This window comes from Electrophorus electricus, chromosome 3 (assembly GCF_041902795.1).
Source record: "Electrophorus electricus isolate QZ-2024a chromosome 3, ASM4190279v1, whole genome shotgun sequence".
Taxonomy (NCBI): Eukaryota; Metazoa; Chordata; class Actinopteri; order Gymnotiformes; family Gymnotidae; genus Electrophorus; species Electrophorus electricus.
In genome coordinates, this window is record NC_137499.1 from 28,589,476 (window position 1) to 28,604,490 (window position 15,015).

The 15,015-nt window shown below is 47.8% G+C and overlaps 1 protein-coding gene across 2 annotated transcripts in view; it reads left to right on the forward strand.

Annotated features, from left to right (window-relative positions):
* The window catches only part of cacna1ia (calcium voltage-gated channel subunit alpha1 Ia), an 83,511-nt gene that overhangs the window by 50,850 nt on the left and 17,646 nt on the right, over positions 1-15,015 (forward strand). For both annotated transcript variants that reach the window (XM_081710925.1, XM_035523523.2), the window contains exons 17-29: positions 1,086-1,209; positions 1,782-1,850; positions 3,422-3,600; positions 4,090-4,216; positions 4,549-4,674; positions 5,011-5,100; positions 5,855-6,047; positions 6,499-6,650; positions 6,913-7,022; positions 7,732-7,865; positions 9,331-9,401; positions 13,547-13,625; positions 13,823-13,944. In XM_081710925.1, coding sequence (XP_081567051.1) covers positions 1,086-1,209; positions 1,782-1,850; positions 3,422-3,600; positions 4,090-4,216; positions 4,549-4,674; positions 5,011-5,100; positions 5,855-6,047; positions 6,499-6,650; positions 6,913-7,022; positions 7,732-7,865; positions 9,331-9,401; positions 13,547-13,625; positions 13,823-13,944 — 1,576 coding nt within the window. The remainder of the gene's footprint in view (positions 1-1,085; positions 1,210-1,781; positions 1,851-3,421; positions 3,601-4,089; positions 4,217-4,548; positions 4,675-5,010; positions 5,101-5,854; positions 6,048-6,498; positions 6,651-6,912; positions 7,023-7,731; positions 7,866-9,330; positions 9,402-13,546; positions 13,626-13,822; positions 13,945-15,015) is intronic.

Consider the following 15,015-nt stretch of genomic DNA (forward strand, 5'->3'; position numbering starts at 1 on the left):
TTGTTCACCTGTACTGTTTCTTTAATGGTAGTGAAGATCAAATATGCAATAGCATTAGTTACAATATTTGGTGAGTATGATCAGTTGAATCTTATGACATGAAACAAGAAAAACGAATCCTTTTGTTGATATGTTGTTGCATACTTAGCATGCCAATATAAATATGCTACACTGTAAGAAAAGAGACAAATTACCCTAAATAGTTTCACTTGGTACTGAATTAACAATAACAGATGCTATTTATATACATTCAGTGGAGTCCTGCGGGATTGAGACTGTCTTGGCTAAATGGAGAGGGTCAGTAAGATTATAACACATTGGATAGCTTCCTTTTTTAGCCTAGTGCTGTAGACATAGGAACATCTTCTGACCACTGTCACACACAGCTACGTGCACACACACACACACACAAATTAGATCAATAGTCATGATGGGCTGGCAGTTCTTTAGAGACTGGTTTGATTTAGGATATTGATCGGCATCAGCGAGATAGTGGCGGGTGATTCCCACTCCCTGTGTGTCAACCCTCTGCTGTTTTAAAACAGCACCAGTAAATGAGGAAACGCCTTAAATACATGGAGTGGATACGTGAGCTGACCCACTAATGTGAACTTGCTCACCTGTCAAGTAGGGACCGTGAATGGTAGTGCATGATGGGTAGTGCGCTGTCCAACCTGCCTCTGTAGGTTCCAGATTTGGGCTTCAGAGAACATAGAAAAACTGATTCTGAGTTTGTCATTGGCAGCGTCTACCCACAGCAGCGCTTGTGTTCTCTGGTTACAGATATGTGGGCACTGAGAACTGTCGATGTTTAAAGGGTTCCCGCGCCTTTAATGTCTGCTGGAATGCTTTGAAAAATGGCAGTTGTAAAAATCTGTCAGAAGAAATGTCGGTGCTGCTAACCGACATGAACCAGCATGAACGATGTACTCTAAAGGACTTCAGCTCTTGGCTTTTTACTGTGCGCAGTTAAACCACGTTCTTCCTTTTCATCGTTATTCTTTATTTCCTTTTTTATATCTCCCCCCCCCCACCCCATTTCCTGTCTCTCCTTCCTTCCTCATGTCTCCCTCTTTGGCACTCAGGTTCAGGCTGCTGTGTCAGTCCATCATAGCCCATAAGCTGTTCGATTACGTGGTGCTGGCCTTCATCTTCTCAAACTGCATCACTGTGGCTCTGGAGAGGCCCAGGATCCTCCAGGGCAGCTTGGTAAGCCCACTTCCTGCAGACACGTGGACATTCAGACCTGTGCCACTCCCCGCTGGGGAGCCCCTTCATGGCTCGGGGCTGGGGTTTCCTCACCTTGATGCATTGGGTCATAGGTTGTGAAGGGCTTAAAGACTGCGCTGTGAGGTCAGATGAGGTCAGTGACATCATACAGTGCTGTGGGTGGAGAAGTCCCTTTGGTGACTCTGGGAAGTCCTTGGAATGAGCGCATCAGCATGTACAATGAGTTAGAAAATAAGACAAATGGGTTTCAGTGACTATATCACATTATACTGCTACACCAATGGCATTACTACTCACTTATCTTTTGTGCTTTTTGACTCTTGGCTGCCTCCTGAATAATTAAAAAAAAATTGTCAGTGCCACTAACTGGATGGACAATGTATTATAAACCATTGTGTATGTTTACATTGTCTTCTCCTTAACCAACTCTGTCCTTTCTGTTCATCATTTTGCTTTCTTTCCCTCTGACTCACTTGATACATGCGCCTAAGAAAATGCGGAAAACGTACTTTTTTCATTTTACTTTGCAATTTGTGTTTGTTTCTCTCTAGGAGCGGCTTTTCCTCACCATCTCCAATTATGTGTTTACTGGGATCTTCGTTGGCGAGATGACATTAAAGGTAAATGCAGCATGATTCTGCTTACTGCTGCCACTGTCCCAATGATGTTGGTGATTTCAACACCATAAAAGTCTGATTTTTACCATAAACTGTGCTGGCACTATTCCTCTGATTGTTAATGTGCAGCCAGGCTTTTTCTCATAAAATCAGGGCTGTGTGTCAGCACTACCCTCTTTAGCCTCATAGGCAGCAGTGCGGGAGAAGTTCATATTTAATGCGTCTTGGATGTTAAAAATAAAACCATTAAAATGTGCTTGAAATATTTAAGGCTAAAATTACTCCTCTGTGCATTTATATGGGATGGCACTAATAGGTTTATATGAGCACGGTTTTAAAAAGAGCAAATGTTTAATCAGCAAAGCAACACAGGAGGTTTTGCAGACGTGAGAGACCAAAGCTGAATAAATGGAAAGGCGTGTCCAGGCCTGACGTCCAAGGACCAGCGTTGAGAGTCAGACTCACTGACGCTGCTGCTGTCGTGACCGCAGGAATTGGGAGCAAGAGTGGTCTGGGGTCAGAGAGGTGGAGCGGGGCGATGCTGGGGCAGGTGTAGTCGCAGCAGGTGGTGTCGTAGCAGGCGCAGCTGTAGCAATCGTGACAACCACACCACTGCTTGTTTCCCTCGCTGGGGTGGGGTTAGTTGAGTTTGCTGGCTCTCTCCATCTCTCTCATGGTGAGCAATTAAGCAGTGCTATTAATTAGAGGCAGTTTCCGCTCCCGCTTGCAATAAGTCTCGCAGCCGGTCCCCGGCTACTCAGCTCCACATTTGGCACATGTAGGCCACCCATTATGTAACCCAAACAATTATTAAACAGTGCAACAGACGAAGAGTGGACCAGTCAGACCTCACACACGGTGCATTGTGTTTGCTTGTGTGGGTGTGTGTGTGTGTGGGTGTGTGTTTCAGAACAAAAATACCTTTACAATGTAAAAAAAACAAAAAACAAAAACAAAACAGAGATATCCTACCATGTCAGAAGAGCTAAATGGGCCTGACATTGTGAAATGTCTTTTACAAACCTGAAAGGGCCAAACCAGTTCTTTATAGTTAGTTTATAGTTACTGCCAAGTTTAAGTTTAGAGCTTTTCAAAGAGGTAGCTACATATATTGCAAATGTGTCCTGTTTGACCCCAAAGTATAAAAGCAAATTTGTGTGTGTTTACATTAACTTATTGTTTATGTGCTTGTGTGTAAGTGTGTTCACATTCAGGATTGCGCGTGTGCTTGTGGCCATAAAAGTTCTACTTATGTAACTCCAATAACTCTCACTCAAACAAAATGTATATTTTATTTATACAGCTCTGAGTTAGTTGTAGTTTAATTTGCGTTTATAGTGACCAGCGGACATAATTCTGGTGTAAATCATCTTATCATGTAGTTAACAGGATGTAGGCATACATGGGCATTTAAAAAACAAGGGACATATGTGAGTGTGTAGAGGAACATAGAGGAACCCGGAACATATGTTATATATACTGTAGAATATATAACAGAAGTATAGATGAGAAGCACACTGTGAAATCATTTTATTTCTCTCTCTCTCTCTAACCCACCCCACCCCACCTCCCAGGTGGTGTCTATGGGATTATACTTGGGAGATCACGCCTACTTGCGTAGCAGCTGGAATATTCTGGATGGCTTTCTGGTGTTTGTCTCGCTGGTTGACATTGTGGTGTCAATGGCGGGTGGGGCCAAGATCCTGGGAGTGCTCAGGGTCCTCAGGCTTCTGCGTACATTGCGCCCCCTCAGGTATGGAGGAGGAACCACAAGCATGTGTAAGACAGCAGTTAATTCAAGTAGATTTGTGTAAAAATTGCAGTATGTGCTAGAAGTGTTACTGAGATCATTGGTTCCTAGTGTGAGTCCTGGGATCTGTGTCTGTCTTGCTTAGCTCACCTGATTCCGTTCAGAAATAGCTTGGTAAATAGCCATCGAACTACGAATGTTCGAGCATTGAACACATTGTGCAGATGTCTGTTCCTCTCCACTTGTAAAATGAATGAACGCTGAGTGTAAAGGAAGGACTGAAGGTGAGCAGTCTTCAGTCTTTAAATACTCCATGTGAAGCGTAGGCAGTAGACCTGCGCTCTGGGCATTGGAAGTGTGCAGGACTGAGTGCAGGACTGGGGCAGAGGGCCACTAATCTGGCATCTCCCATTGTGTGGGTGTCGCTGATGAGATGGGCAGTGTTGGCGGTAACTCCCCTTTTCCACTTGCCCCTCCCATCCTACAACCCAGGGTAATCAGCCGGGCCCCGGGCCTCAAGCTGGTAGTGGAGACTCTGATCACCTCACTGAAGCCCATTGGAAACATCGTCCTGATCTGCTGTGCGTTCTTCATCATCTTCGGCATCCTCGGAGTCCAGGTGTTGCACAGAGCCCCTGGGGCCCGCATCTGTCTCTGTCAAGCAGCTCCCTTTATCCCTTTTGGGGTTTTTTGTATGGCTCTGAGTGTCCCTCCCCTGTAAAGTCCACTTGCTTATCTCTTCTGTTGCATTATAGTTGTTTTTCTCCCTCTGTTATTGTTCTTTTTTCCATTATCCACCTTTGCCTCTAGAGGGGCATTTCTCTGCCATTGCTTTTCTTGTCTTTATTTTTGCTGGTGCCTCACCGTACGCCGTTGGGTGGGGGACAACGACGACGACCAAATGAGACCGCCGGGTCTGAGTGATCTCATGTGTTTGTTTCACCCTGGCAGCTTTTCAAAGGAAAATTCTTCTACTGCCTGGGCCTGGACGTCAAAAACATCACCAACAAGTCCGACTGCCTCCTCGCCAATTACAAATGGGTCCATCACAAGTACAACTTTGACAATCTGGGCCAGGTTGGTTTGTTTCTCAAGGCAACTGGCCTGTCATGTGACACGGAGGAATTCTCGCTGATTTGGAGCACAGAGCAGCTGTGGCTGTCGTGATTGGTGATCTTTTCCCATGTCTCTGTGCTTTTGGCAGCATGCTGACAGTGTTATCCATGTATCTTTTGCATATCTGTGGATTATGTGTGCGTGGGGAGTGTGATGTGTGTGGTGGTGTCTGTATTCTCTCTAAAATGTGTGTTTATTGTCTCCTTCTGTCTGTCATTTGGGCTTTGTGTGTGTGTGTGTGTGTGTGTGTGTGTGTGTGTGTGTGTGTACTCGCATGCACACGTCTTTCCATCACAGGCTCTGATGTCTCTGTTCGTCCTGGCTTCGAAGGATGGCTGGGTTAACATAATGTACCATGGTCTAGATGCAGTGGGGGTGGACCAACAGGTAAGATCTCCTTTTGAAACTCTCCTCTTGGTGCCCTTCACACAGCCCCATAGTCTTTAACAGCCCAGAGAAGACCTGCACCGGGCTATAGGATTCCCACTGCAGGCCAAATCTCAAAATGTAAAAATAATCAACCATTTGTTAACTTTGTATTGTAAATGATCAAAAGGCATCTTTTGATAAAGCAACAAAACTCTTGTAGAACAATAAAACAATGAGTTGGTAAATATTTGTAAATATCCAGTAACCTCAGTAAATATTTGTCCTGCAATTAGAAAACAAAAAACAGGTAGCTTTCTTCAGTCTGTGTGCAGAAAAAGCATTACGTTCCAGGGCACTTTAAGCCCAGAACAGTGATCTGGCTGGCATTAGCAGTCAGGACCAGCCCGTGAGGAGGTTGGGCCTACAGTCAGAGGTGTCCATCAGCCTGGGCAAGCAGACAGGGGCTCCAGAATATTTACTTGTGGTCACACCGGCTCCTCCAGCCGCCTCGCTGTTGGAGCACGGCAAAGCTTGCAGCAGGCCGCACTAATGGGCCTGCGCTTCCCGACGAGCCCCTGTGAACACTGCACCCTGGGGGGACTAGTATAAACGCAGCGGAGATATTCCGCCTGCAGCTCCACAGGTTTCAGTCCTCGTTCACGTAGATTGTTTGAGAGAAATCCATTGGGAGCACGGCCGGGCTGGGTGTCTGGAGGTAACCTCCCTGTTTGTGTTCCCACCTCTATCCTCACCTCCTCCTGTCTCTGGCTAGCCCGTCACCAACAACAACCCCTGGATGCTGCTGTACTTCATCTCCTTCCTCCTCATCGTCAGCTTCTTCGTGCTGAACATGTTCGTGGGCGTGGTGGTGGAGAACTTCCACAAGTGCCGGCAGCACCAGGAGGTGGAGGAGGCCAGGAGGAGGGAGGAGAAGAGGCTCCGTCGCATGGAGAAGAAGAGACGGAGTAAGAGAGAGAGGGGGAGGGAGAGAGACAGAAGGATATAGAGAATGGAAGGGAGAGGGAGAGAGAGAGACTTCAACTTGGTAAACAGAAATTATTTTCAGTAATTAGAGTGCATCAGCCAATTAAGGTTTGCTGGTCCTTACTTGTCACAGTCACAAGAATGCTGTTCATCTAAGATTTTTATTTGCTGCCAAACTGTGTTTGGCTGAGTGCTTGAGAAATCTTGTGGGAAATGTTGTAAGATATATTTAAAGTCGTTATTTGTTTTATTCTTCATTATTTATTTTTCCAAGTTCAATTATCCACGAAGTGAAAATGCCTAGAATGTGTGCACAGCACAGAGCTTCTAACATAATGCTATTCAGATGCGCCAGTGAGAGTGATGCAGGTCTCGTTCAGGGTAGCTGAGAGCTCACTCATGCCTTACTGCTGTCCCTGGTCTTGTCGGCAGAGGCCCAAAAGCTGCCCTACTATGCCAGTTACGGTCACATCCGTCTAATGATCCACACCCTGTGCACCAGCCACTACCTGGACCTCTTCATCACCATCATCATCTGTGTGAACGTGGTCACCATGTCCCTGGAGCACTATGACCAGCCTCATGTAAGCCCGTGGCCCCACCAGCCTGTGCCCGCATGCCCAGTCTCACTTTAACTCCTGTGTCAGATCCACTTCAGACATTCTCCCATGTTTATATCTATAATACCAATAAACTCAAATAATCTAGATGCTACCAGGAGTGGTTGTTTTAAAGGAACCCATTTCTAGGAATCGTAATTGTATTTCTGATTCCTGTATTATACAGAGGTTATAAAGATGTTCTCTCTCTCACTCTCTCTCTCTGACTCTCTTGCCTTCCTTCCAGTCTCTGGAGATCACTCTCAAGTACTGTAATTATTTCTTCACCAGCACCTTTGTGCTAGAGGCTGTCTTGAAGCTCATTGCATTTGGTGTCCGCCGTTTCTTCAAAGACAGGTACTGCAAACAGGCACACACACACACACACACACTCCCCTCTCTCTCGTGCTGTCTCTCTCTCTCTCTCTCTCTCTCTCTCTCACTATGCCTGAAGCACACTGTGGATAGTGGCCTCTTTCTGCTCTCTGCATTCTTTTCCACGGGTTCAGTGGGGCCTGATGCCAGGATGCCCTCTCACACCTGCTTAGTTATTGTCCTTATAGTCTCCCAGCCTGGGGCGAGGCCCGACTAACCCAGCCCAGCCCTAAACTGGGTCAGACGGGTGAAGGCAGGGGTCTGGAGCCCCGTCAGACACAGGAGGCACAGGTGTGTGACACGTGGTGGGCCACTGTGTCATGACCCTGTCGTCACCGGGCCCTGCCAGTCTGACAGAGATCCAACAGGTTCTGGCGTATGTCCCGCCAAGTTAGCTTAACGAGGTCATCTGGCCGTCTGGGATGAGGTCACCTGTTACATGTCTTTGCGGTAATTGCGTTCTGCTAAATGGTCTCACGAGCTCCACGCTGAGTGCCCCAGGTGCCTTTGCAAGCTGGACTCAATTTGGATAAAAACATCCCAAGTGCTCTAATTAAAATGTAGTGCTGTGAAGACCAGGCTGCTACGTGAAAGTCTGACATCGTCATTGTAAAATATATGTTAAGCACTATGAGCAGCGTGTGTGTGTGTGTGTGTGTGTGTGTGTGTGTGTGCGCGTGTGCGCATGCAGGTGGAATCAGCTGGATCTGGCCATAGTTCTGCTATCAATTATGGGCATCACCCTCGAGGAGATTGAGATCAGCGCTGCTTTACCCATCAACCCTACTATCATCCGCATCATGAGGGTGCTACGCATTGCTCGTGGTCAGTGATATGCACGCACACACACTTACATGCACGCACATGAGCACACACACACACACACGCTCACACGTGCAATCAAGTGTATTATGAGGCCACGTCCTGGTTCTCTGTGCATTGCCCTCTAATAGTAACTAACACAAACGGCACTCACAGACAAAATTCATACACAAATGCACCCTTACACACACAGCCTCGTCTTCATTATGAGGGTGCTGCATATCCCCAGAAGTTAGTCTCATTTAACAACACACACACACACACACACATCCCACACACACACACCCCACACTCCCACACACAGTCACGGACGTATATCTGCTCACACAAGCACACTCACTTATCCACACTCTGATTGTCATAATGAGAGAAGTGCACATCCCCGACAGGCAGTTTCATATTCACATACCACACAGACACACACTTACACACACACACACACACTTACACATACACACTTACACACACGTACACGCGCACACACACATACCCACGCACACTCAAAGAAAAAAATGCCTAACTACCCAGAAATTTCATTTCAGAACCCATGTGTCTTTTTAAAATGTGTTAAGTTAATTTTGGATGCCATACTGCAAAATATTCATCCAGCCGCTTCCTGCACCCGCCCCACCCTCAGCCCCACCCACCCTTAGCTCCACCCACCCCCTGTCCCCACCCACCCCCTGTCCCCACCCACCCTCAGCCCCACCCACCCCCTGTCCCCACCCACCCCCTGTCCCCACCCACCCTCAGCCCCACCCACCCCCTGTCCCGCCCCACCCTCAGCCCCACCCACCCCCTGTCCCCACCCACCCCCTGTCCCCACCCACCCTCAGCCCCACCCACCCCCTGTCCCCACCCACCCTCAGCCCCACCCACCCCCTGTCCCCACCCACCTGCAGCACTATTCATCTGCTCTTAGGATTCTTCTATTCTCTCCCCTCCATTTCCTCCTCAATGGCTGGTCATAAATCTGTGTTGCAGAGCTGGTGATTCTCAGATCTGCCCATTAGTTGCTGTGAGCAATGCAAACATCAGGCTACCAGTGCCGATTCACACCCAGCACAGCGTCACCAAGGTCACCGAGGCTGCTTAGTGTGGCCTTGACCTTTTCAGCACTGCTTAGCCCCCTGCTGATTGGGCTGGATTTAGATCCCTGTGTGTTTGTGTGGAGGAGTTGTTTTTTGCAACTCTGTAATCTGGTTATTGTCTCTTTTAACTATCAATTACATTAAAACGCACTGCTGGCTGTGCAGAGTTCTTTATAGTTCCTTGACTCTTCTCTCCTGTTCCCTTTCTCTCTCTCTCTCTCTCTCTTTGATTTCTGTGTATTTTCATTGTCTCTTTAGTACCGATACATACACATTAAGACACACAACTACATACACGTGTACACACGCGCACACACACCACACACACAGACACACACACACCCCTTTACCACTCACCCTCCGTATGTCTCCTGCAGTGCTGAAGCTGTTGAAAATGGCCACTGGGATGCGAGCACTGCTGGATACAGTGGTCCAGGCTCTGCCTCAGGTACATCTCCAGAGCACTCTGCCTCCTCTACACACACACACACACACACACATGCACACATACACAGGCACTCTGTGCCAACCTTTTTTACCATACTATATATAGAGCAGCACAAGACAAGGCATAGATAACTGTTATGCATCTGTGGTTTCCAGTCTGTACATTGATGTCAATATTTCTGTAGGTTTGATTACTGGGAACACCCATGTAGTCTTGATAGATATGTAAGTCACCCTGGACAAGAGCATCTGCAAAATGTTGTAAATGTAATATGACGTAAATGTCATTCATCAACTGACGGTTGTTATACATTCTACCCATCTGTTAGTGTCACTGTGTTTGCGGGCAAAGTAATGCACGGCTGTGTCTTCTTCTCTCTAGCCTTTACTGTTGTTCATGGTTATTTCAATTCTTGCCTTAAGACTTTTTACATATGTTTGTCCAGTATGCGTATTGCTCTGCCTGATCCATTGCAAAGGACTTTCGAATAGGTTGCCGAATCCAGCTCAAGCCATAACCCCCAAAATCATATCCTATAGCCTTACAAGAGAGACTGACCGTTTCTCTAAGATTCTTCAGTTCAATAATGTAAATATGCAGGCCTTTCAGATACAGGACCACTGCTCCTCTTTGCCGGTCCTGGCAAATACTACCCTGATTTCCTAGTATGTTCCTCGTGATGCATCAGGTCAGATTTTATTTTATATTGGGTGTGACCGGTACACTTGCAATTTGGAAACCAGTTCTGTTTCGTCCAGGCTGGTTAAAGTGAAATAATAGTGTTGAAAACTATAGACCTATGATACTATAGAACTATGAAAACTGTGAACCTACTGCAGGGATGTGCAGTCCAAGGGACCTGCTGGTGGATGTTATAGTTTAGTGGGCCTGTGGGGACATGAAGCTTAGTGACCCTGTTGTAGGCAAGGATAGTCTAGTGGGTCTGATGTAGGAAAGTGGAATCCAGTGGACCTGATCAAGAGAAGTGTCTGGAGGGAGGTGTTGTATGAGCAATGGTGTGAGTGGTTGTTGTGCAGTTATCGCTTCAATAAAATAATTCTGTGTTCATTAGCAGCAGGCCCTGTGCCTTTACCCACCCAATCTGGGAGGTAATTAACACTGCAGCTGATTAACAAGCCCACATACTGCTTACATATTGCTGCATGCACTGATGCTTTTTTTGTATTTTCTTTGTTACCTTGTGTTTTGGTCTGATAGCTTGCTGTAATCTAAGCCCTAGAAAAAGCACCTCAAAGTAATAATGTTTCATCTAGTGCCTTTTAGACTCAAAGCAGCAGGAAAAGAAATTTGATTTCAGAAACCTTTTTTTCATGCATGTATAGTTATTGCAATCGGGAATATCCACAAAAAATCGACACTTCTGAGAAAACTGGGCTCTTTTGAAAATATCATATTCACCCCAAAACCTTTTAAAGTGCAGTATATATTTTGGACATACAGCATAGTCATAGTCATAGAGCACAGGTTTTTGTAAATGGACGTTAGTGACATTTACAGTCGTGCCTCTCCGTAAGCTGTAGTGCTGGCTGAGCCCTGCAGAATAGAGAGACCCCAGGTGGGCGTGTCTCTGGGACAGTGGGCGTGAGCAGTCCTCACGTGGGCTGTAGTGCTGGCTGAGCCCTGCAGAATAGAGAGATCCCAGGTGGGCGTGTCTCTGGGACAGTGGGTGTGAGCAGTCCTCCCGTGGGCTGTAGTGCTGGCTGAGCCCTGCAGAATAGAGAGATCCCAGGTGGGCGTGTCTCTGGGACAGTGGGCGTGAGCAGTCCTCGTGTGGGCTGTAGTGCTGGCTGAGCCCTGCAGAATAGAGAGATCCCAGGTGGGCGTGTCTCTGGGACAGTGGGCGTGAGCAGTCCTCCCGTGGGCTGTAGTGCTGGCTGAGCCCTGCAGAATAGAGAGATCCCAGGTGGGCGTGTCTCTGGGACAGTGGGCGTGAGCAGTCCTCCCGTGGGCTGTAGTGCTGGCTGAGCCCTGCAGAATAGAGAGATCCCAGGTGGGCGTGTCTCTGGGACAGTGGGCGTGAGCAGTCCTCCCGTGGGCTGTAGTGCTGGCTGAGCCCTGCAGAATAGAGAGATCCCAGGTGGGCGTGTCTCTGGGACAGTGGGCGTGAGCAGTCCTCCCATGGGCTGTAGTGCTGGCTGAGCCCTGCAGAATAGAGAGATCCCAGGTGGGCGTGTCTCTGGGACAGTGGGCGTGAGCAGTCCTCTCGTGGGCTGTAGTGCTGGCTGAGCCCTGCAGAATAGAGAGATCCCAGGTGGGCGTGTCTCTGGGACAGTGGGCGTGAGCAGTCCTCCCGTGGGCTGTAGTGCTGGCTGAGCCCTGCAGAATAGAGAGATCCCAGGTGGGCGTGTCTCTGGGACAGTGGGCGTGAGCAGTCCTCCCGTGGGCTGTAGTGCTGGCTGAGCCCTGCAGAATAGAGAGATCCCAGGTGGGCGTGTCTCTGGGACAGTGGGCGTGAGCAGTCCTCCCGTGGGCTGTAGTGCTGGCTGAGCCCTGCAGAATAGAGAGATCCCAGGTGGGCGTGTCTCTGGGACAGTGGGCGTGAGCAGTCCTCCCGTGGGCTGTAGTGCTGGCTGAGCCTTGCAGAATAGAGAGATCCCAGGTGGGCGTGTCTCTGGGACAGTGGGCGTGAGCAGTCCTCCCGTGGGCTGTAGCATGTTTGGCTCTTTCCCTCCCCAGTCTCCTCATGTCATGAGAAGCTAATCAGAAATAACGTTAGAGTAATGAGGGTTGTCGGGGTAACATTTGTGCATGGATTTTTTTGACTTCATTCCCAACAAATTATATAATCAAGACCAAAGCAGTGAACATGGGCCCTGAATTTACTTATTTTTTGTCACATTTCAGTGCACAGCTGTAGTGATATGACTGAGACAATACCTGTTGGGATCTGAATTTCAGGTTCCTGTCTAATATTTAAGAGGTGTCCATGCTTTCTTTCTCATATAGGCTTTCTAATTGTTTCGAGGTATTCTGTCTGCAAATCTACTATTAGACTTACCCAAGAGTTAAACTATAGCATGAAGTGATTGCGTACAGCCTTAGGTTATCCTCTGCTACTACGCACCATGCAGAGATGTACATCAGGCCTATAGTCCAACTCATGACAACATTTATGCAATCTAATTACAAACCACAGCTGTTCAATCTCCTGTCAAAGTGAGGTTTGATAAGTAAAGGTTAACAAATGTCCTCTTATATACCGTAATGTAGAGGACAGCAGTGTTACAACATTGGAACTAAAGTGTATGGATTACCAAAAAGGCACATCTGTCTTCATTATCAGCTATATCACCACTTTCATTCATAGTACAAACCCCACAGAGACAGCAGCTATAATGCAGTTCTGTTTGTCTCTCCTCATTTTTCGAAAACATTGCAGGCTTGTGTATTAGTGATACACTCCCACTAAAACTCAGGCTTTGTTTTATGACACCCACTGGCCAAGTTGATGGAGCAAAATGATTGTCAGAGCTGCACAATTGCACAAACGGCCATAACTCGACATGCCATTTTATATGCTTAGTTCACCCACTCCTTTTGCTCTTTGGTTAATCACCATCACTTAAGGCTGCTGTTTGTGCATGTCTTATGCCATTTTATTTAAGTTATGGCTTTATAATGGCTTTATAATGCTGGAATGTGTGTGTTGGGGGGGGGGGGTGGGTGTGTTTTTGTGGCTGTGTGTGTGTGTGTGTGTAGTGGGGGGGGGGGGGGGGGGGTCTGGGTCTTTTTTGTTCTCCGTCCTGTGTGTGTGCCAGCTGCATTAAGAGACAGGCCACTCGGACCATTAAACGTGATAATTCAGTACCTGTTATTTATCAGCTCGTTGTGTTGCACTTGGTTCCTCTCCAGGGAGGCAGAGCGGAGCAGAGCATGCGAGACCTCTGCAGCCCTGATCAGCCAGGGCACTGAAAACCCAGCAAATTGCCTCGCTTTCATTCACTCGTGCACGTCACCCGTCCACCCCTTGGCCAGGGTTAACTGTGCTTCTTTATCACGGGCGGTATAGAAAACACTCAGCAGAAAACAGTGCAGCTTTCTGACTCATCTTACTTATATGACTCATCTTGTGTATATGGACAGAGGTCACGTTAAGATGCACCTGCTCATGTGTTCCCACCCAGGTGGGGAACCTGGGCCTCCTCTTCATGCTGCTCTTCTTCATCTATGCTGCGCTGGGAGTGGAACTCTTCGGTGAATTGGGTAAAAGACTTTTGCGTACAAACATCTCTCATGCTGTGAAGACAATTACAGATGAACTGAAGGTGCATGTCATTGCTAAAGCTTCCAGGGTTGTTTTCCCGTAAATGTGGGCCGAACTCCTCATTTGTGTGTGTAGAAATGCCCCCGCCCCCCTTTTGAAATCCCCATGGTGTGAACTCCTGGTATGTCTCTCACAGTGTGTAATGAGGATTACCCGTGCGAGGGCATGAGCCGGCACGCCACCTTCGAGAACTTCGGCATGGCCTTCCTCACTCTCTTCCAGGTCTCCACTGGTGACAACTGGAATGGCATTATGAAGGTATAAACCCCACCACCCACCCCACACTTTGTAATCTAGAGTGAATATTAAAGCAAGTCTGCTGGTTGTGGGTTGTGGTTTGAAATGTAATTGTGGTTTGAAAGGGGATTTCTCTTGGCAAGTATCCTTTGGTTACCCTCGGTAAAGAAAAAATCCCTCAGATATGAATCGTGTTTGTGACATTTATGCTCTTTAAATGTCATCATATTTCAGAGTCAGTAAACAGTGTGAAAGATATGCTGGAAAATATTTCTTCCGTACACGTCCCCTCCCTTTTTCTTATTTCATTCATTCTCTCACCTCTACTTCCGTCATTAAGTATAAGGAGGGGAGGGGAGTCCGCTAGGCTCTAAAGATGACCCTGACCAGTGAGGAAGGCCTGAGCACCGCTGCCAGGGTGAGCCCTGCTGGAGGCAGGGGGCCCCTACGTTAAGTGCCTGCCCAGTGGTTTCCAGGCGACACTGGCCCTGTGTCAGCCTCCTCGCCAAGAGAGAGAAAGAGAGAGATTCAGGAGAGAAGGGCAGAGAGAAGAGGTCAGAGAATGAAACATGCAGAGAGAGGGAGAGGGAGCGAGAGGGAGAGAGAGCAACAGGAAGAGCTGTGTTCGTGTTGATCTCCAGATAAATGAGAACCAGCTTTTGTTGAGGGGGAAAGTGGAGTGTACATAACAGCGAGGAGCTGCATGTTCTCTCCTCCTAACGAGAGCCGGCCAGCACGAACGGCCTGTTACACAACAACAGGCTGCTTCCGCGCGGCCTCCTCGGATCCATTTTTTTCAAGCGGAGACGTTTGTTCGCAAAACCAAACAGTCCACACGCTGTACCCCTCTGTACCCCTCCGACGGGGCTACGACAACTCCTCTACACACGCGCGCCGCCTCCATTACTGGAGACGGTTGTTAGGTGGCAGTTGTACAATGTCGCTGTTGCCATGCAGTTTTGTGTTGGTCTCCTTCCAGCTCCTTCTGACCGCAGGACCCCCGTTATATTTTCAGGTGGAAGGCCGGTCTTAAGCCAGCAGTAACACTGACACATGTAAAAAGACCACCAGTACTGCTGCAGCTGACACACT